Genomic DNA, 21,932 nt, shown 5'->3' with positions numbered 1-21,932 from the left:
AAATATAAAACTTAGCTGGGCATGGTGGTGCATTCCTATAATCCCAGGTACTTGGGAGGCTGAGGCAGGAAAATTGCTTGAACATGGGAGGTGAAGGTTGTAGTGAGCTGAGATCACACCATTGCACTCCAGCCTAGGAGATACAGTGAGTAAGACTCTGTCTTAAAAAAGAAAAAAAAAAAAAGAAGAGCAGACTATCAAATTATTAGCATACTGTGTCTTCAGCTACATTCAATGCATATAAAGCATTTAAAAAACAGAACAAAATGATCATGGTGGTTGCATTCAGTCATAAACATAGGGTATATGTTTTTAAAAACCTTCATTGGGAAGCATCTTTATTTTATTTAATATTACTAGTAGTCTAAGGAATGCAAATTAAACCAAGATACCATTTTCATCTAAAAATTGGTTAATATTTAACAAAAAAAGTGACAACCATTGAAAAGGCAATAGAAATGAGAACTCTTGTACAGAGCAGATAGGTGCATTCACTTCTTCTTTGGCAATCTAGGAGGCTGCATTTAATGGTTTAATATTTTGCCTACATTTTGGCCCAGAAATTCTATTTCTAGGAATGTATTGTAAGGAAATAATCATGGCATGAAGATTGGCTTATGTAGATTGGGTTACTGCAGCACTGCAACTAAGAGCTGAAGCTGGAAGGAAAGAAGAGAAATTGGTTAAGTGGGAGGAGGTGGAAAGCAAAGACATTGTGAGCCTGTTCTCAAGCCAGGAAGCCTGGTAGGTTTGGGAGCTGCAGAAATGTTGGAAGCACAGGGTGGAGGGTGGTTCCAGGAGAGGAGCCTGTTGAGTTTACCGACATTCTCACACTTCCTACTTTACAACAGGAGGCACGTTTGTCTCTCCCACTCTACAGGATACTCGAGAATACTGTCATCCTCATCTCTGTTTTCATTAGCATTGAGTCTAGTGCCTGGCCCATAGTAGGTATTAAATAAGTACTTGATAAAGGAATGAAAGATTCCAATTAAATCTGATGCCAAAAAAACACACGGAATGGTAAAGAGCTAGTCATAAGGAGTAAATTGCTTAATGAAATTTTTACTTCCATAAGGCCAGTTCTACTATTTGTAGGAAGCTAGAATGCTAAATAGGGAGCCACTCTTTCTCAACTCTGACTACTGACTAAACTATATTCTCTTAAAAGAAACCCAGATCTGTTTCTAAGCATGGACTGTGGTGGCTGTAAAAGCATTTGTGGAGTGTGGTTGGGTTCATCTGCTGACATATGTTTGTACACTTCTATTCCCTTGGGAAATAATCCTCTGCTGGAGCATCTTCTTCTGTAAATATAGAGCCAACTTATTTTGGCTCTTCCCAAGATTTCAATCACTGTTGTTAGAAGAATTTTGATCAAAATTGAAATTGCCTTTGGTGTCTGCACTGTAGACTTCACCTTCTCTCTACTTTGGACTGAGCTCATGACTGAAGGCAGGGTGTTCTATGAGCCACTGACATCAGAATCACCCAGGGAGCTTGTTAAAAATGCAGTTTCAGGCCAAGTGCAGTGGCTCACCCCTGTAATCCTAGCACTTTGGGAGGTCGAGGTGGGCAGATCGTGAGGTCAGGAGATTAAGACCATCCTGGCCAACATGGTGAAACCCCGTCTCTACTGAAAGTACAAAAAATTAGCTGAGCATGGTGGCCCACACCTGTAGTACCAACTACTCGGGAAGCTGAGGCAGGGGAATCGCTTGCACCCAGGAGTTGAAGGTTGCAGTGAGCCGAGGTCATGCACTCCAGCCTGGCAACATAGTAAGACTCCATCTCAAAAAAAAAAAAAAAAAAAAAAAAAAATGCAGGTTCTCACCTACCAATTCCTACTTCTATCCCATACCATATTTCCAGAGAGTATGAAAAGTATGGTCTAAGAGACATCAACTTCATTTTCTAAGTTCATTTGGGTCATTTTATTGATCCATTTATTCATCTATGAGCATTTCTTTTTTTTTTTTGAATAAAAATTATTTTTTTTCTTTGCACCATAGATTCTAGATGCCCTGATTCTATGCTCCTAAACATGTCTTAATTGTCACTAGCACTAGGTATACAAAACCAAAAGATCCAGTCTTCTTCAATGATTTACAGGCCGTGGGCATGACAGGTATATAAACAGATAATTAGAGTATAATGTGGTACCTCTTATAATAGAGGTAAGAACAAAGTGCAGCAGGAGATGAGAGAAAGCTAGGGCCCTTTGCGTGTAGTCCTGTGGTTATGTGGTAAGAAAATGCCACAGAATGTTGCCAAGTCCCTTTTGAAAACAGCAACTCAATTATAGATATAGTGACCATATATATCAGTTTGCCTAGCAAAATCCCAGTTTATGTCGGTTGTTCATGATCTCATCTGATGTAGCATGTATCCCACACAAGGTACATGTAATTTCATCCTTCCAGCATCCAGCCATAATCTTAGCTAGTAGTGTGTGATATGTTCATGTGCAGTGAATGGACTGCTTACTTTTACGTATGATTGTATATGAAAGTCAACCCGAGACCCTTCCAGTCAAAACATTATAAAACATATCCCTGTAACCCATGCCAGCTGTTAAGCATTCCAGCCAGGTAGGCAATAGTTTCTTTCTGTGTTAGCCTGTAGGATGTGTGAAACTTCCAGGCTGCAAATCAACGGGGTCAGTGAGAAACGTGGGAAATTATAGGTTAGGTTATGGGTACATGATGCATGTGTGAGAACTAGATGCTGAGCAGTGCTGCTGAGAGTAGTTTGAACTCTCTTGCAACAGTGAGTTTGTTACTTTATTTTATTTTATTTTTATTTATTTAATTTATTTTTTGAGAGGAAGTTTCGCTCTTTCACCCAGGCTGGAGTGAAGTGGCATGATCTTGGCTCACTCCAACCTCCACCCCCTGGGTGGAAGAGCTGGGATTATAGGTGCCTGTCACCATGTCCAGCTAATTTTTGTCTTTTTAGCAGAGATGGGGTTTCGCCATGTTGGCCAGGCCGGTCTCAAACTCCTGACCTCAGGTGATCCACATGCTTCAGCCTCCTAAAGTGCTAGGATTACAGGTGTAAGCCACTGCACCTGGCCTTGTTACTTATTATATGATGTGACTATAGAACTATTGCATTGTTTATCAGTTTCTTATTTGCTTAATAATTCATTTTAGCTGTGAAGAGCTAAAAAATGTAAAACATGTATTTCATGTACAGTTCAGTACAGTTTTTTAAAGATGATTGAATGTGATACTTCCGCAATGTTGGTTGATATTTACCACCCTCATGGGTACCATGGTCTCGAATGACCATGTGAAAATCAAAAGATATACATCTGCTGAAGAACGTCAGAATCTTCTTCAAAAATCGATGATTAGTTTTTAAAGATTGTGTCCAAAGACAACAATCTACACAAGATCCACTTATATATCATTGTGTGAGCATGACTTTTAGATCAAATGAATTTCCTTCTAGTTTCACTTTTTTATTGCATTTTGTTTTTGTTTTGTTTATTTGTTTAGAGATGGGGTGTTGCTCTGTTGCCCTGGACTGGACTGGAACTCCTGGGCTCAAGTAACCCTCCTCCTCAGCCTCCCTGTTGAGAGCTGAGATTACAGGTGTGCACAACTGTGCCTAGCTACAAGTTATTGTTGTTTTTCGTAATCAAAGAGCAGCTTTTAATGTGTTGGCTTAGTGCAAAAATAATTTCTAAATAGTTAAATGAGGTCAATTTTATATGAATGTATTCAGATACTTCAAATAGAAAAATCAAAAAAGTTAATTATAATAATGATTTTATTTTTGTGGATTTGATTCCTCATGAAATCAAAGCAAACCTTTTAGAAGTTCAGTCTTTGAAGATGAACACTCTGACATTATTATAAATGTTACTGTAAGTTCAGTTACAAAATTCAACAATTGGCCAGGTGTGGTGGCTCACACCTGTAATCCCAGCACTTTGGGAGGCCAAGGAGGGTGGATCACTTGAGCCCAAGAGTTTAATACCAGGCTGGGCAACATGGTGAAACCCCATCTCTACAAAAAAAAAAACAAAAAAGTTAGCTGGGTGTGGTGGTGCACACCTGTAGTCCCAACTACTCAGAAGGTACAGGTGGGAGGATAGCTTGAGCCAGGTAGGTGGAGGTTGCAGTGAACCAAAATTGTGCCACTGCACTCTAGCTTGGGCAACAGAGAGATACTCTGCTCAAAAAAAAAAAAAAAAAAAAAAAAAACCAAAAAACAGTAATCAAAAGCCCCCAAAACAAAATCCAGCAATCAGGTTTAAGTTGTTTGGTTCTGCAGCGATAACCTTACTGCAAATTTGGTGGGGCACAGCAAATGCTCTTAGCAAACTGAGAAATCGACAGAGAAGAGATGTACTTAAAATTGGTCATGGTACGTACATCGTTCACAATAGTATCCAAATAAGCTACAATATTTTGTTAATCCAAAGAAGAGCTGTAGTTGTACAAATTTAAGTATTCTTATATATTCACAGTTAGAAAAACTGCACTTTCCATTGCAAAATTTTTAGAATGACACATGTTAAATTAAATGCATACTTCAGTGTGATAGTATATGTGGTCTCCCTTTGTCGGACATCATCAACCAGACAGAATTTTAGAAGGGTTTAAGGCTTTACATAACTTTTTTCTATATCAAACCATGTATCCTAAAGCAATCTTGAAATTTTTCTGTAAATAAGCCCTCTAACTTTGGTTACATTTTAAATAGTTGAAAATCTGGCGCGGTGGCTTATGCCTCTAATCCCAGTACTTTGGTAGGCTGAGGTGGGCAGATCACGAGGTCAGGAGTTGAGACCAGCCTGGTCAATATAGTGAAACCCTGTGTCTACTAAAAATACAAAAAATTAACTGAACATGGTGGCAGGCACCTGTAATCCCAAGTACTTGGAGGCTGAGGCAGGAGAATCACTTGCTCCCGGGAGTCAGAGGTTGCAGTGAGCTGAGAGCATGCCATTGCACTCCAGCCCAGCTGACAGTATGAGACTCCATCTCAAAAAAAAAAAAGAAAAGAAAAAAGAAAATCTTTAAATAAAGTATCTGAAATACAGAATACCAAAAACTCTAGTTTTAGAAGATTTAGAGAATTGTAATTATTGAAAACCAAGCTTGCAAACAAGAAGACATTGAAATGTACCCCTATAAGAGCAAGTGAAAATTGAATGTATTACATAGTGGGAGTTCAAAATATGTATAAGATTTAATTTTAAAATTCTATAATTATGCTTTGGAATATCTCGACATGTGAAGGCTCTTTTGATAGGGCTCTTATTTATTTATTTATTTATTGTTTTTGTAGAAACAGGATCTTACAGTGTTTCCCAGGCCACTATCAAACTTCTGGATTCAAATAATCCTCCTGCCTTGGCCACCCAAAGTGTTGGGATTACAGACAAGAGCCACTGCACTTGGCTGTACTTTTAATTGGACAAAATTTTCTGTGCCAGAATGATATGATATTGAGGTGTAGGATTTTAGCTAAATTTCATGATACACTCAAAAGAACAAAAATGAGAAAAAAAACTTATGTGAAGTAAAAAAGATGGTGCCTGTGTCAATATTTGGGTTAAAATAGTAACATACTTCAATATAAAAAAATAAGAATTGAGAATATCTTCCATTTAGTAAAATTGTCTATAAAGCATAATTGATACCTCAGCACTATGGAATATTTTCCCAATAAAAGAAGTTAGGGTCAAAAGAAAAGAATCAGCTAAAAAGTAAACAATTTCCAATTGATTAACCATAAAATGAGACTTTAAAAAAGATTACAGGCCAGGCATGGTGGCTCATGACTGTAATCCCAGCACTTTGAGAGGCTGAAGCAAGAGGATTGCTTATTTTATTTATTTATTTATTTATTTATAATCCTTGTCTCAGAAGGATTATTTGAGGCCAGGAGTTCAAGACCAGCCTTGTTAACGTAGTGAGACCCTGTCTCTCCAAAAAATTTAGAAATTACTTGAATGGGGTCTGGGAACAGTGGCTCACACCTGTAATTTCAGCACTTTGGGAGGGTGAGGCAGGTGGATCACCTGAACTCAGGAATTCAAGACCAGCCTGACCAATATGGTGAAACCTTTTCTCTACTAAAAATACAAAAAATAGCCAGGCATGGCGGCATGCATCTATAGTCCCAGTTACTCAGGAGGCTAAGACAGGAGAATTGTTTGAACCTGGGAGGTGGAGGTTGCAGTGAGCCAAGATCGCATCACTGCGCTCCAGCCTGGACAACAGAGCAAGGCTCTGTCTAAAAAAAAAAAAAAAATTAGCTGGGTGTGGTGGCATACTCCTGTAGTCCCAGCTGCTTGGGGTGGCTGAGTGGGAGGATAGCTTGAGCTTAGGAGGTCAAGGCTGCAGTGAGCTGTCATTGAACCACCGCACTTCAACCTGGGCAACAGAGTGATACCTTGTCTCAAAAAAAAAAGGTTACAGACAGTTTTGTGAAAAAACTAACAAGGCATTGATAAAAAAAATATGAATTCATTAGAAAAATACACAAGTATGTAATGAAGACAGATATGGCCAAGAAACTCATTAAAGCATGTAAGTATGTATGAAGAATAATTATTCTGCTTGTTATCCCTTTTTTAGATTTACTTTTATTTTTTTAATTTAAAAAAATTTACCTTTTTCTGTGTAAGAGCTGATAACTAAACATAAAAAACAAAAATAAAAAGATTTACCTTTGTTTTTGATATATTTGTACATATTTATGAGGTGCATGTGAAATTTTGTTACATGCGTAGAATGTGTGATGATCAAGTCAGGGTGTTTAGGAGATTCATCACCCAAGTATTTATCATTTCTGTATGCTGGATACATTTCTCAAGTCCTCTCTTCTAGCTGTGTTGAACAACACATTGTTATTAACTGTAATTGCCCTACTTTGCTATCGAATGTTGGAACTTATTTCTTCTATCTAACAGTATGTTTATACCTGTTAACTAACCTATTTTCATCACCTTCCCCTCCATCCATACACCCTTCCTAGTCTCTGGTATTGATTATTCTACTCTACCTTCCCGTGAGCAGCTTTTTTAGCTACCAAGTATGAATGAGAACAGTCTTTCTGTGCCTCGCTTATTTCACTTAACATAATGACTTTGAGTTCCATTCATGTTGCTGCAAATGAAATGATTTCATTCTTTTTTATGTTCAAATAATAATTCCATTATGTAAAAATATACCACATTTTCTTTATCCATTCATCTGTTATGGCCTGTTAATGGATGCTTAGGCTGTATCCTTATCTTTGCTACTGTGAATAGTGCTGCAATAAACATGGGGGTACATTTATCATTTTAATATATTGATTTCTTTTCCTTTGGAGAAATATCCAATAATGGGATTGCTGGATCAATTCTATTTTTAGTTTTCTGGGAAATCTCCATACTGTTTTCCATAGTGGCTGTACTAATTTACATTCCCACCAACAGTGTATTTTCTCTACATCCTTGCCAACATCTGTTTTTTTTTCTTTTAATAATGGGCATTCTAATTGGGATAAGATGATACCTTATTGTGGTTTTGATTTGCATTTCCCTGATGATGAGTTATGTTGAGCATTTTTTCATATATCTGTTGTCTATTTGTATGTCTTCTTTTGAGAAATGTCTATTTGTATCCTTTGCCCATTTAAAAATGGGATGTTTTGTTTTGTTTTGTTTTTACTATTGAATTGAGTTTCCTTTAGATTCTAGATGTTGATCTCCTGTTGGATAAGTAGTTTGCAAATATTTTCTGTCATTCAAGAGGTTTTCTCTTTGCTCAGTTGAGTGTTTATTTTGTTGTGCAGAAGGTTTTTTGTTTAATATGGTTTCATTTGTCTATTTTTGTTTTTGTCGCCTGTGCATTTGAGGTCTTAATCAAAAAATCTTTTCCTAGAACAGTGTCCTGAAAAGTTTTCCCTATTCTTCTATTTTATAGTTTCAGGTCTTCTGTTTAAGTTCTTACTCTATCTCAAGTTGATTTTTGTATAAGTGAGAGATAGTCATCTAGTTTCATTCTTCTGCACATGGCTAGCCAGTTTCCCCAGCACCATTTATTGAAGAGGGTGTTCTTTCCCCAGTGTATGTTCTTGATGACTTTGTCAGAGATCAGTTGGCTGTACATATGTGGATTTATTTCTGGGTTCTCTAGTCTTTTCCATTGGTCCATGTGTCTATTTTTATACCAATATCATGCTGTCTTGGTTACTGTAGACTTATAGTTTGACGTCTGGTAGTGTGACGCTTTCAACTTTGTTCTCTTTGTTCAGAATTCCTTTGGCTATCCTGGCTCTTTTTCTAATCCGTATGAATTTTAGGATAGGTTTTTCTATTTCTGTAAAAAAAAAAACACTGGCATTTTGATAGGAATTACATTGAATCTATACATTGCTTTGGGCTCTATGATCATTTTAACAATATTAATTTTCTGATCCATGAGCATGAAATGATTTTCCACTTGTTTTGTCATCTTTAATCTATTTCACCGGTGTTTTATAGTTTTTCTTATAGAAATCTTTCACTTTTTTAGTTAAGTTTATTCTTAGGTATTTTATTTTTATAGCTATTGTAAATGGCCTTGCCTTCTTGCTTTCTTTTTCAGCGATTTCATTATTTGTGTACAGAAATACTATTGTTTTTGTATGTTGATTTTGTATCCTGCAACTTTACTGAATTTGATAAACAAACGTGATAAATTCAGTAAAGTTGCAGGATACAAAATCAACATACAAAAACCAACGATGCACATGCAAAAATCAGTAGCGTTTTTTGGTGAAGTCTTTTGATTTTTCTGTGTATAAGATCATGTAATCTGCAAACAGATAATTTGACTACCTCCAATTTGAATGCCTTTTATTCCTTTCTCTTGCATAATTGCTCTGGTTAAGACTTCCAGTACTATGTTGAATACCAGAGGTAATAAAAGTGGGCATCCCTCCTCTTTTTAAAAGTAAGTTACTTGCAGGGCTGTGCTCTATATGCTTGGATCCCTGAAGTTTCTTTAATGTAAAGGAAGATTTTGAAGAGCACTGTGAATTAACATGTAATAAAAGGACTTGGACCTGTAGGTGTCCTATTAAGTCCTGCTGTTTAAGAAATAACTTACATAACCCTTAGGAACTCTTACTTCAGGCTTTAAAAGGCAAGGAACAAATCATTTTAGGAGAATGATAACAATGTCACCTAAATTTGAAGTACTAAAAAGAGATTAGTGTTCTCAACAGTGTGAAATCTTATTTCTCCTACTTTCTCAAATATAATCCCAGGAATCTTGCTTATAAACAAAGCATTTCTGGGCCAGGAATACTTCCTCTAATATAGCAATGCTTCACATCATATTGTGCTACAGTTTCCATCATTTTTAAAGGATGGACACACAAATGATAAATAATGGTATAAAAATATTACAGTCTACCACCTCAAAAAAATTGTTTATGGAGTTCAGAGCTTGGAGATTCAAGTTTTGATTGCAGTTTTATTTTGAAAAGAGTGCTACAGTTTATGTGGCTTCTTTTTCTTATGTTTACATTAAAAGAAAAGCTATTAAACTCTAAAAAAAAAGTGGCATTCTTGTCTTGTTTCATTTCTTAAAGGCTTTCCACTGTTCCCCACTCAGTATGATGCTAGCTTTGAGTTTGTCATATGTGGTCTTTATTATTTGAGATATGTTTGTTTTATGCCTGTTTAATTGAGGGTTTTATCTTGAAGCAATGTTGAATTATATCAAATACTCTTTCTGTATCTGTTAGGATCATAATATGGCTTTTATCCTTTATTCTGTTATGTGATGTATCATGTTTATTGATTTCTATATGTTGAACCACCCTTACATTCCTGGCATAAATCCCACTTAATCATGGTGTATTTTTTTTTTAATGTGCCACTGGACCAGATGTGGTGGCTCATGCCTGTAATCCCAGCACTTTGGGAAGCCAAGGTGGGTAGATCCTGAGGTCAGGAGTTTGAGACCAGCTGGACTAAAACGGTGAACCCCGTCTCTACTAAAAATACAAAAATTAGCCAGGTATGATGGTGCACACCTGTCATCCCAGCTACTCAGGAGGCTGAGGCAGGAGAATCGCTTGAACCCAGGAGGTGGAGGTTGCAGTGAGCCGAGATCGTGCCATTGCACTCCAGCCTAGTATTTTGATGAAGATTTTTGCTTCCATGTTTATCAGGAATATTGGCCAATAGTTTTCTTTTGTTGTTGTTGTTGTATCCTTGTCTGTTTTTGCTATCAGGGTAATAATGCTAATCTTGCAGAATTACAGCATTAGAGAGAGTTCCCTTCTCTTCAGTTTTTTGGAATAGTTTGAGTAGGATTGGTATTACTTCTTGTTTATACATTTGGTAGGTTATTGCAGTAAATCCATCCAATCCTGTCTTTTTCTTTTTTGGAAGATTTTCCTCAATCTTGCTCAATGTTGCTACTCATTATTCATCTGCTCAGGTTTTCTATTTTTTTCTAATTCAAACTTAGTTCAAACTTGAATAAGTTTGAAAGTTCATTGAAACTTAGTTCAAACAAAGTTGTATGCTTCGAGGAATTCATTTCCTCTAGGTTTTCCAGTTTGTTAGTATTAAAGTTTGTTAGTTGTTTATAATAGTCTCAGATGAGCTTTTTTTCTTCTTCTTCTTTTTTGGTGGTATCAGTTATAATGTCTCCTTTTTCATTTCTGATTTCGCTTATTTGGAGCATCTCTCTTTTTTTCTTGGTTAGTCAAGCTAGTATTTTATCAATTGTGTTTATTTCTTCCACACTACAAATCTCATTAAACTTTTAAAAACTGAAATTACGGCTGGGTGGGGTGGCTCATGCCTGTCTTCCCAGCACTTTGGGATGCCAAGGCAGGTAAATCATGAGGTCAGGAGTTTGAGACCAGCTGAACCAACATGGTGAAACCCTGCCTCTACTAAAAATACAAAAATTAGCCAGGCATGGTGGTGCACGCCTGTAATCCCAGCTACTCAGGAGGGTAAGGCACGCTTGAACCCAGGAGGCAGAGGCTGCAGCGAGCCGAGATCGCGCCACTATACTCCAGCTGGGCGACACAGTGAGATTCTGTCTCAAAAAACAAAAAAACAAAACAAAATCTGAAATCATACCAAGTACCTTCCTGGACCACAGTGGAATAAAACTAGAAATAAATTCCAGGAGAAACTCATGGAAATTAACTTATTCCTGAACAACTTTCTTTTTGATTGGGATCTGTTGCTGGAAAATTATTGTTACTCTGGAGGTATCACATTTCCTTGCTTTTTCATGTTTTCTGTATCTTTCCATTGATACCTGTGCATCTGGTATAACAGTCAAGTCTTCCAATTTTTGAATTTTGCTTTTCTGGGGAAGGATTTTGTTTTTTTAAAGATATGTCTATGGCGTTGGTTGGTAGGGCACTTTGGCTTTGATTCTGCTGCATGCAGTAGTGTAGTTTTGAAACCTCCTTTGCGAAATTACAGCAGTAAGCGGTATCTGACATGGCTGACTCCATCTTGCTTCTAGCCACACAGCTTGGCTGGCTGTGCTCATTCCTGGGCGTGTGTCAAGCTAACTTTGGGAGAACTTTATGGTTTTAAGTGATAATAGTCCTTTCTCAAAATCAGGCTGTTCCTATAAAACTAATGACAGGGCCGGGTGTGGTGGCTCACGCCTGCAATCCAGCACTTTGGGAGGCTGAGGTGGGTGGATCACGAGGTCAAGAGATCGAGACCATCCTGGCCAACATGGTGAAAACCCCATCTCTACTAAAAATACAAAAATTAGCTGGGCATGGTGGCATGTGCCTGTAGTCCCAGCTACTTGGGAGGCTGAGGCAGGAGAATTGCGTAAACCCAGGAGGCGGAGGTTGCAGTGAGCTGAGATTGTGCCTCTGCAGTCCAGCCTGGTACCTGGTGACAGAGTGAGACTCTGACTAAAAAAAAACCTAATGACAGGCTGCCAAGTTAGGAGGCTTGAATTCTAAATACTTACCAGCCATTATTTGGAAGTCATAAGATTTGCAAGTTCCCCAGTTACTTGCAGATAACATCACTATTGTAGAACCCGAGATTGGCCTTTTGAGATTTCTTTTCATGATTTTTTTTTTTTTTTTTGAGATGGAGTCTTGCTCTTTTGCCAGGTTGGAGTGCAGTGGCATGATCTTGGCTTATTGCAACCTCTTTCTCCTGGATTCAAGCGATTCCCCTGTCTCAGCCTCCTGAGTAGCTGGGACTACAGGCACGCGCCACCACACCCAGCTAATTTTTCATATTTTAGTAGAGACAGGGTTTCACCATGGCCAGGATGGTTGGTCTCAATCTCCTGACCTCATGATCCGTCTGCCTCGGCCTCCCAAAGTGCTGGGATTGCAGGCGTGAGCCACCACACCTGGCCTGTCTTTTCAGGGTTTGCATTTCTGGCAACTAGATGGCCACGCCTGGGCCCTCACCCAGGAACTGACTCAGCACAAGAGGACAGTTTGATTCTCTATGATTTTATCTCTGACCCAACCAATCGGCATGTCCCCTACCCTGCCTCCAGACCAGGAGGTTGCCCCCTTGCCCACCAAACTATCTTTGAAAAACCCCTAACCTTGGTGCCTTCATTGAGATCGATTTGAGTAATAATTTCGTTTCCCCGGTGGTGTGACCAGCCTCAGATCAATTTTGTTTATGCAAGGGCAGGAAGAACCCGCCGGGCAGTTAAAGTGTCTGTAATTTCTTTGGCTATAAACAGCATCCATGGTGTCAGTGATTTCTTCTGTAGCTCAGAGTGTGGTTGTTAGTGGAGACTGTGGTGAAGTTTTGCTGGAGACCAGGGCACCAGATAGTCCAGTTTTGGGGCCCCAATGGTGGCAGCAATGAAGTGAGCATGGCTGTCCCTGGACCCCAGGATGTACGCTGTGACTGGTATTAGTAAGCCCAGGCAGGCTGCTTCTTGGGCCTCCAGATGGCTTGCGTGGGTGCCAGGAATGGCAGTGATGGGCCAGGTGGATTGATGTGTTCTCGAGTGTCTGGGCAGTGGACGTGCTGTGGGCAATGGCAGTAGCAGTGGTGGGACAATTCTCTGGGACCCCAGTGGTCCTCACTGGTGTTGGTGGTAGCTACCATGGGTTGGGCAAGCCAGTTGGGCAGGTGGCATGTGTGGGTGGGTGCCAGCTGTGGTGTTAGCAACAGGCTGAGTGGGCCTAACCTTAGATGCTGGGAGGAGTGCTCATGTGCCACTGGTGGTGGACTGGGCTGTGTGGTTCCCAGGCTCCTGGACAATGTGCCCAGGTATTGCAGGAGTAGGAGCCAGGCTGGGCAGTGCCCTCAGGCTCCCCAGTGGTGCATGCGTATGCTGACTGTGGTGGGCCAGGGTGGAGTGATGCCAAGGCCGAAGGCAGATTGCTCATGTTGGGCCATAGCTTTCCTAGTGATGAAGGCAGAGTTGTTTTTCTTTGTCCTCCAGACATTTGAAAACACATGGCTGCCCCTCTGCTGGGGGAAGATGGCAACCTGTGGCTCCTGTTGCTTCCCAGGCAGGAGGCTCAGGCAGCTGCCCAGGATGCAATCCGGTATGTGCTGGGCTCTCAAAATGGTGCTGTGCTGCAGCTGCTTAGGACTTCGGAGTTGGTGTGACCCACCATGAGTTCTCTTTCTGGGGTAATGCCTTCATGTGGTTTCCAGGGAGCTCCCTGTGTTAGTCTCATGGCCCATGAAGGTCAAGGGGCTCGCCCATGGCTAGGACTGTAGGAGTCAGCAGTGGGACTATGAACTGCTGGAGATCTCTCACTTACTCTTTTCCCTCACTGAGGTCCTCCTCCCCAGACTTTGAGCTGATCCCAGCCACAGAGGTAGCTTTGCTTCCCCTCCTTCCTTGTTTTTGGTGCATATGCTAGAGTAGGTAGGTAGGTAGGCAAGAGCAGGGCAGGAGAGGCACCCCACCCAGGAATGTCCGGTGACCACCAGGTGATAGTCAGGTGGTTGTTAAATTGTCTCTGTAAAATAATAATTGGTTGCAGCTGGCGCCAGCAAACAGCAGTCTCCCAATAGGAAACACCTGGAGCTGGTGATCATCAGCTTCCCAATAAAATCTCAGGAGTTGGGTGAGCGGGCTCAAGCTTGTGCACTAAGAGGCAAAATGGAGGCGTTTAACTGGTATATGACCTTCCTCTAGGAACACTTGACTGGTAACGAAAAAAGGCCTTAAATGAGCATGTGCACAACTTTAGTAAACACACTGCGCGTGTGGCCCCCCCAAGTGCTGCCAGGCCACTGTGCATGCGGACAGCCCACCCCAAGGCAAAATCAAGGGAGGAGAGATGCAGACTCCAGAACCACGCCCATGCATAAATCCCAAGTCGAAGGCTGAATGGGGCACTTGGATCTCTTAGGTAGCCCTTTTCCAAGGGTACTTTACTTTCTTCCATTCGGGCACTACAGCTTTTGAATCAACTTTCACTCTGCTCTAAAACCTGCCTCCTTCTTCTCTCCCTCTGCCTATGCCCCTCAGCCAAATTCTTCCCTCTAAGGAGGCAACAATCAAGTTGCTGCAGACTCCTATGGATTCACCACTGGTAACACCTCCCGTTACTTCTCTGTTGTTCTAGTTTTGTCTCAAAAGTTCCAGGAGTGATTACCTACTCACGCTCTGTGGTTCCTGTCTGGAAGAGGTAAGTACCAAATACATCTAGTCAGCCATCTTGAAAACCCTCCTGGACTTAGACTCTGCTTATGTCATCTTTTAATGGAGTAGTTTTTTTATAAGTTGATTTAATGTACATGCTATTTTAATTTTTGAAAATGATTTTTTGGTTTTTCTTTTCTTTTTTTTGAGACAGAGTCTCACTCTGTTACCCAGGCTGGAGTAGAGTGGCACAATCTTGGCTCCCTTCAACCTCCACCTCTCGGGTTCAAGTGATTGTCCAGCCTCATCTTCCCAAGTAACTGGGATTACAGGCATGTACCACCACACCCATCTAATTTTTTGTATTTTTAGTAGAGACAGAGTTTCACCATGTCGGCCAGGCTGGTCTCAAACTCCTGACCTCAAGTGATCTACCTGTCTTGGCCTCCCAGGAAAATCATTTTTAATTGGATTATTTTATAAGTCCATCAATATGATGTCAATTTATCGATTGATAAAAATTTTAAGTAAGTATACAGCTCTTCAAGTGCCCCCTTTTACTCTCTAACAGCTACCAGTTTGGACATCAAATTGCATGTTCATCCTTATTACAGCTGAAACAGTAAGATTCTTAAGCTATTGTCTATTCCCTAATGTAAACTGGAAGAAACCAGGGCACCAAGCAGTTCATATTTTTGATAGGTATGCACTGGAGATGTTCATGATACAGAGAGTTAGAGCAGAAAGGAATCAACAAGAAGATACAGGCGGACTCGTAAACATTTCCCTATATGTACAAAACAAAGTTTTTATAAATAAATAAGTATATTGATTTACTGTATGGATCTTACCTCTAAATTCATCAGCAAGATTCTTGAAACTTGGATTCTGAAATTTAATATACTTATCTGTCCACCATGTAAGTCCACTCTTTAGCATTGGCACTTTGATTTGTGCAGAGGAATTAATATTGTATGAAAGAATGATGGTGTCTGTAAGGAAATTAAAAATTGTGTTAGAGATGCAGTCTAGCAATTTTGCCACCCTTTGAAATGCAGAACCAGACACAGCTGACAAATGAATCAGGGATTTTGCAGACTCTCAACATGCCTACATGCCATGGATGCTGGAATCACAAGACGATTCTTTTTCCTGCCAAAGTTGAGTCAATTATTGAAAAATACCCTTAAGCTCCATTTAGCTCACGTTTCCTGACTGTTTCTTGAGATTTCTGGCAAGAGAGAAATTATTTGCAAATGACATACTGTAAGTCAGTGCTCTGGCTTAGCCCAGATGATGTTTACAGAATTAAAACTAAACGAAACAAAAAACTGCCACTTAGCTTCAGAAGTACATTTCTGGACGCTTAGCTTGTTACACACTCATCAAAGGGCACACCATGGAGATAGGAAAAGTCACCTACCATTGAACATGCTGTTGGCAATAGCACCACAAGGAACAATGGGGGTGTTACTGTTGGACGTTTTAAATGGGGAGCAGTCCTCAACAGCCTGGGTGCAAGAGGATACAGCAATGAGAAATGTTTTTGGTAAACTTGTAGAATGTTAAATGTGAGATCACTGGCAATGTCAATCACCGCCCACCCCCCCGCACCCCAATGACTTATTGGCAGTTACTAAGATTACAGACAGCTGCCTGGTTTTCCCAGGTTTCTGGTTTACTTAGACTGGAAAATTTTTGTGTCTTGGTGATGTGTATGTGTGTGGGTATGCGTCTCTGTGTTTTTTCCTCATTAATAATATGTAGCATACCAAAAATGTCTGCAAGAAAGAACTTTACCTTATTGGCTGCTCTATATCATGCTAAACCTATAATGAAATACGTTTTTAAAACCTCTTTTTATTGACATGTAACTTATTTTATTTTAGTGGTTTAAAAAAGCAACCACTGGCTAGGCGCGGTGGCTCACGCCTATAATCCCAGCACTTTGGGAGGCTGAGGCGGGTGGATCACGAGGTCAAGAGATCAAGACCATCCTGGTCAACATGGTGAAACCCCGTCTCTACTAAAAATACAAAAAATTAGCTGGGCATTGTGGTGTGCGCCTGTAGTCCCAGCTACTTGGGAGGCTGAGGCAGGAGAATTGCCTGAACCCAGGAGGCAGAGGTTGCAGTGAGCTGAGATCGCGCCATTGCACTCCAGCCTGGGTAACAAGAGCGAAACTCTGTCTAAAAAAACAAACAAACAAAAAAAAAACCACTTATTTTTCACTTGTATCACTACCTAATGTGGTTGTTGGAGGTGGGGGGCACTTTGTTCCACACAGTCACTCAGGGCCTCGGCAATATTGAAGTATAACTTACATTCAGAAAAGTACAAAAATCATGAGTCTACAACTAGATGATTTATCACAGGGAATCAATCCATCCACACAACTACCAAATACATTTTTAAAAGAGGGGTTGCTAAAAATCACTCGTATTAACAATGTCACTATGGAAAAAATTTCATTCTAGCTTATCTTGTGAGCACACTGAGTATCATCCACCAACGTATAATCATACGTTTGAAAAGGTATTCGATTACAGCAAAAGGCTTTTACTCAATCGAATAGAGCCTACTTTCCTTAAGGAGGCTGGATTGAAGGCCCCCATGACAGGAAGGACAATGATAGTTAGGTTCAGCCAGGCTGACGCTAATTACTCAAGGTTGCTATCAAAATGGTACATGAAAGGATAATCATCACTGTTCTCAAGAGGGAAAGTGCTACTTTTCAATAAGTTATCCTGAATGCCCAGCCCCTTCAATTTACACAAGGACGAAATCAGCATTTCTGTTTTGTAAACCCTTAGCTTTTGAGTTTATTTTCCATTTCCTCTTTTAGATTGAAAAATCCACTTGGTTTAAAAAAATTACTTTTCAATTTGGTTTAAAAACCAAATTAACTCAAGCCTTACTTTCACATCTTTGCCCATCAGTTGTCTATTACTTCTGGATTGAATATATCGATACAGGTTCTGATGGAAGCCATGCAATTTGTAGTACATATAAACATTACCCTGTGTGGGAGAAAAGCAAGAAGTGAGAGGAGAGTAAGGAAAATTAACTGGAATATTAACAAACATAGACACATTTTTTTTTTTTGGAGACAGAGTCTTGCTCTGTCACCCAGGCTGGAGTGCAGTGGCATCATCTCGGCTCACTGCGACCTTTGCCTCTCGGGTTCCAGTGATTCTTCCACCTCAACCTCAGAGTACCTGGGACTTCAGGCATGTGCCACCATGCCCAGCTAATTTTTGTATATTTAATAGAGAACGGGTTTCACCATGTTGACAAGGATGATCTCAATCTCTTGACCTCGTGATCTGCCCACCTTGGCCTCCCAAAGTGCTGGGATTACAGTCATAAGCCACCGTGCCTGGCCTAATATACAGGAAATTATAAAATAAAAGCACAAAAAAATTGATAGGAGCTGAAAGTTTATTTATGGGAAATAGAAACCCAATAAATCATTAAAAAAAAATCAACGTTGGGGCTGGGCACAGTGGCTCATGCCTATAATCCCAGTGCTTTGGGAGGCCAAGGCAGGAGAATCACTTGAGGCCAGGAGTTTGAGACCATCCTGGGCAATGTCGCAAAACCCTGTCTCTACAAAAAAAGAAAAAAAACATTCGGCTGTTATGGCATATGCCTGTAGTTCCAGCTACTCTAGAGGCTAAGGAGAGGATCCTTTGAGCCCAAAAGTTCAAAGTTACTGAGCTATGATCGTGCTATTGCACTCTAGCCTGGGTGACAGAATGAGATCCTGTCTCAAAAAAGAAAAAAAAAAATTAACATTGGGAAATCCTGGTCTATACAGAATTGTTGGAATAACTAAATAACTATTTTTGCATGTTTTTGTAAGGGCTGCTGCATTCTTGCCTTGAAAAATTTTTATAATCAAGCATATTTTCAATACATAAAATCTGGTTTTACAAATATTGTCGTTTCCCAGCAATATGAGGAAAAATGCTTTGCCTAGAGGTTGTGGGTGACACCAAATATCACGTGATTTTACAGCAAATCCATGAAATAGAATTAAAAATTCAAGCTACTGAGCATATTTAGCTGCATGTGCACACTGAACATGTGAAAGGCCTGAGACTAGAAGCTCGTTGCAGTCCCACTCTAGGAATTTTTGTTTTTTTAATCTCTAGGATCTAACACAGTACCTGACACATAATAGTTGCTTAAGAATTGGTGAATTATTTGCTGTAGAGAAAAAGGTGGAATGGTTCACTGATCCAAAAGAAAGAAGGTGATTTTCACTCTAGCAATAAGTAGCCTTGTTGTCATGTGAGATATGCTTTTCTATATACTGTCATGTAGTAAGGCTCCCCAGCCACAACCTATCATCATGGTTCCACCTTTATGGTAATATATTAAGGCCCTGGAAATTCTCCAGCCGACTTGACACAGATTTTACTAATAGCACATACAGAAATATCCATATGGATTTAACTAACATATTCATAGATTTTCCTACCAGCACATCTAGAAATGTCCAGTGTAGCTGTTTAAAATTAATATACTCCATACCTCTGAAATAATGAAGACCTGCATCCAAAAATATAAAAGCCTAACTTTTATTAAGTGCTTCCCATGTGTTAGGTGCTATATTCAGTGCTAAAAGTACAAAAGCATTCCAAGTCCCTGAGTCCATTGATTCCTTTATCCTGTGCAAAAACAGCATTTTGGAAAGGAAGTTGGCCTTATTTCTTAAGAATCTTAAAGAGCATCCTTTTTAAGATGGGTATGAAAAATGGGAGGTGGTACCCATGGTAAACAGGGAAGGAAAGTCATGGTAAATGTGGCCAGCTTTAGAATGCAAGAAAGGCTGAAGAGCTAAGTCACTTGTAAGAGAATAATTTCCAGAACACTGAAAAAGGGAGATGCTGGGCCACGAAGAAGAAGGCTGCATTGTAGTCAACAGGGAGCATTGGCAGGAAGGCAAGCAAGCCAAGCTTAGTGGAAGAACCCATTACATTTCTTCACCCAAAGCAGGAACCTCTATTGTTGACCCATGACTATAGAAAATATGAAATCCACAAAATGGAATTTACCATACATTTTCTTGGAAGCTAAGAAGGGAATTCTACTTAATTAGAGTTACATGTTCACATAAATAACAAAATAAACAGGCAAAGAACATTTAGCACACTAGGGACTGGGTGTTTCAATGACCTCTTTTCAATAATTCTTTGTCCAAGATCACCATCTTTTTGATGACTCCTGGAGGCACAATTTACTTTATGGTATTTCTTCTCTTTAAATTCAGTGGCACTTTGTGCAGGATTTCTTTGCTTATTTTGAGACGGAGTCTTGTGTGGATTCATTGCCATGGTTCCCCACATGTCATATATGGTAACTGCCGAGCTGAAGGCCCTGTGATTGCTCTGAGTAGTTTAGTGGGGTTTTTATGAGAAGGCTCTGCCTGAAGGGAATGGTCAGCAGCTGGTAACACTTCATTTGCTATTTTAGTTTTGAAGGACACTGACAGATGGAAACTAAAGTCCTTTTGGATTTTTTTTTTTTTTTCAAAAACTTTAGCATTCTGAGCCCTCGAGACGAAAGGAGAGAGGAAAGAGAGGAAGGAAGGAAGGAAGGGAGGGAGGGAGGGAGGGAGGGAGGAAGAGAGGAGGAAGAGAGGGAGGGAGGAAGGGCTAAGACTACAATACATTCTCAAAGTTTCAGCAAGGCTGACAAGAAGTGCCCAAAGGCACCCATCAGAGAAGTCCCCTCTCCCAGGAAAGAACCTACCTGGATGTCCCTACTGTACCATGGAAGCATGGCCTTGGTGCAAACACATGGTGATTTCAGAGCACACGGCTGGGGATATCCCTCAATGACACTCCCTGCAGCAGATCTGAGAGGAGTCTTTTCATGGCCTCCACAGTCTTACTTGTTAGTCAAGAGTTAACCAAATGAAAATTTTGATTTCCTTCAACTCCTCAGATGTACTTTAAGGTTCTATTCTGTTTCTGGATTCTGCACCTTTCCCGGCTGCAGCATCCTCCACACTGAGCTGGTCCCCCATCCTTCCCCTTCATAAATGACTACAGGGAGGCCTTCTCTTGAGCTGCCCACTGAGCATTCTACCTCAAGGCTCTGCTTCCATCTCAACTCAGCTTGTTCCAAACTAGACTTACATCTCCTGGAAAATATTCCTCACTTCTCTCCTTCCCTCTCTCCTTCCTTCTCTCCTCCCTTCTCCTTTCTAAAGTCAGAGCTCTCCTAACCTCCTCCTGCTCCCTCCCCATTTTCCACCAAAGGCTTCCCTAATAAACTTCCTGGATGTCTTACCCTGTCTTGGCAGCTGCTTCTCAGAGGACGTGACTAACATAAGACTTAAATCAGCATGCGAGTGGGGACTTCTCTTAATATTTCTTTGGCTTTTCTCACAATGCCTGACAGCCAGGCTGTCTGGTTTGCAGTTAGGCAATTGCACATGTGGAATGACTTGGGGAGACCCAGGGATGGCTTCCCCAAGTGTATGAACCCTGACACCGACCTACTGTGTGACCTTAGCCAAGTCACTTCACCTCTAGCCCATTAATTTTCTCACTAGGAAATGAGTGGTTAAATTCAATGTTAATTCACACATCGTCCCTGTGCTGACATTTAGAGTAAAATCCGATGGATACGATTTATGTTACAAAGTTGGATAGGTAAAGAATCTTGCATCTTAGAAACAAAGAAACAAAGGAGGAGAATAAGACTCAAAAAGGAGGGAGGAGATGCAAACTCAACAATCTTTCAGATTCACCACCGCCATCCTGCTTTATTTTTTATATTTTCAGTTTTGGAAAGCATTTGATGGAAAGTGTGAACTTACTGCTGAGTGTTACATAGGAGTAGATCAGTGTAAAGTCAACTGAAGTTTCTTGAGTTTCACTCACCATCATTTTTTCTGAAAGGTAAAAGGGAATAGAGCAGGTGCATTCTTTGTCAAAATTAGAGGCAGTTTCCCGCAGTTTTGCACAATTTGCACATGTTCTTGTGTAATTAATCTGTCAGGCAAGGAATAAAATCAGCGATTAATTAAAAAGTTACATGGGTACATATCTTTATATTCAAACCTGGAGTCCACCCAAGTGTCTGCCTGTCTGGGTCAGGGGCATGGAGTCTGGGACATGAATGGGGCAGCCCCAGGTGCAGGCCCAGTGTTTCTGGAGATGTTCAGGAGGCGTGGGCCTTCTTACAGGCTTTCATCTGGGGGCTTGGCAGCATTCTGCTACTGGCCCAGCATTCGGTGTTTCTGTTGCATATTTACATAACCTGTTGTGATGAAGCTTTACCCCGGATCATAAAGAGGTGTCAGTTGCTAGGAAGGTATTAGTCAATGACTCA

At 40.3% G+C, this 21,932-nt stretch overlaps 1 protein-coding gene and 1 long non-coding RNA gene across 10 annotated transcripts in view; one reads left to right on the top strand and one right to left on the bottom strand.

Moving 5' to 3' along the window:
• LOC103788426 (uncharacterized) overlaps positions 1 to 21,932 on the top strand; it is a 144,695-nt gene that overhangs the window by 44,559 nt on the left and 78,204 nt on the right. The window lies entirely within an intron of this gene.
• The window catches only part of LOC100387073 (cell cycle control protein 50C), a 30,451-nt gene that overhangs the window by 2,948 nt on the left and 5,571 nt on the right, over positions 1 to 21,932 (bottom strand). For both annotated transcript variants that reach the window (XM_078352212.1, XM_035274887.3), the window contains exons 4-7: positions 21,482 to 21,592; positions 17,501 to 17,602; positions 16,006 to 16,093; positions 15,434 to 15,574 (exon numbers count right to left, since the gene is read on the bottom strand). In XM_078352212.1, the coding sequence (XP_078208338.1) occupies positions 15,434 to 15,574; positions 16,006 to 16,093; positions 17,501 to 17,602; positions 21,482 to 21,592 (442 nt within the window). The remainder of the gene's footprint in view (positions 1 to 15,433; positions 15,575 to 16,005; positions 16,094 to 17,500; positions 17,603 to 21,481; positions 21,593 to 21,932) is intronic.

Source organism: Callithrix jacchus, chromosome 15 (genome assembly GCF_049354715.1).
Source record: "Callithrix jacchus isolate 240 chromosome 15, calJac240_pri, whole genome shotgun sequence".
NCBI classification, from domain to species: domain Eukaryota; kingdom Metazoa; phylum Chordata; class Mammalia; order Primates; family Cebidae; genus Callithrix; species Callithrix jacchus.
This window is presented reverse-complemented; position numbering and strand designations above follow the sequence as displayed.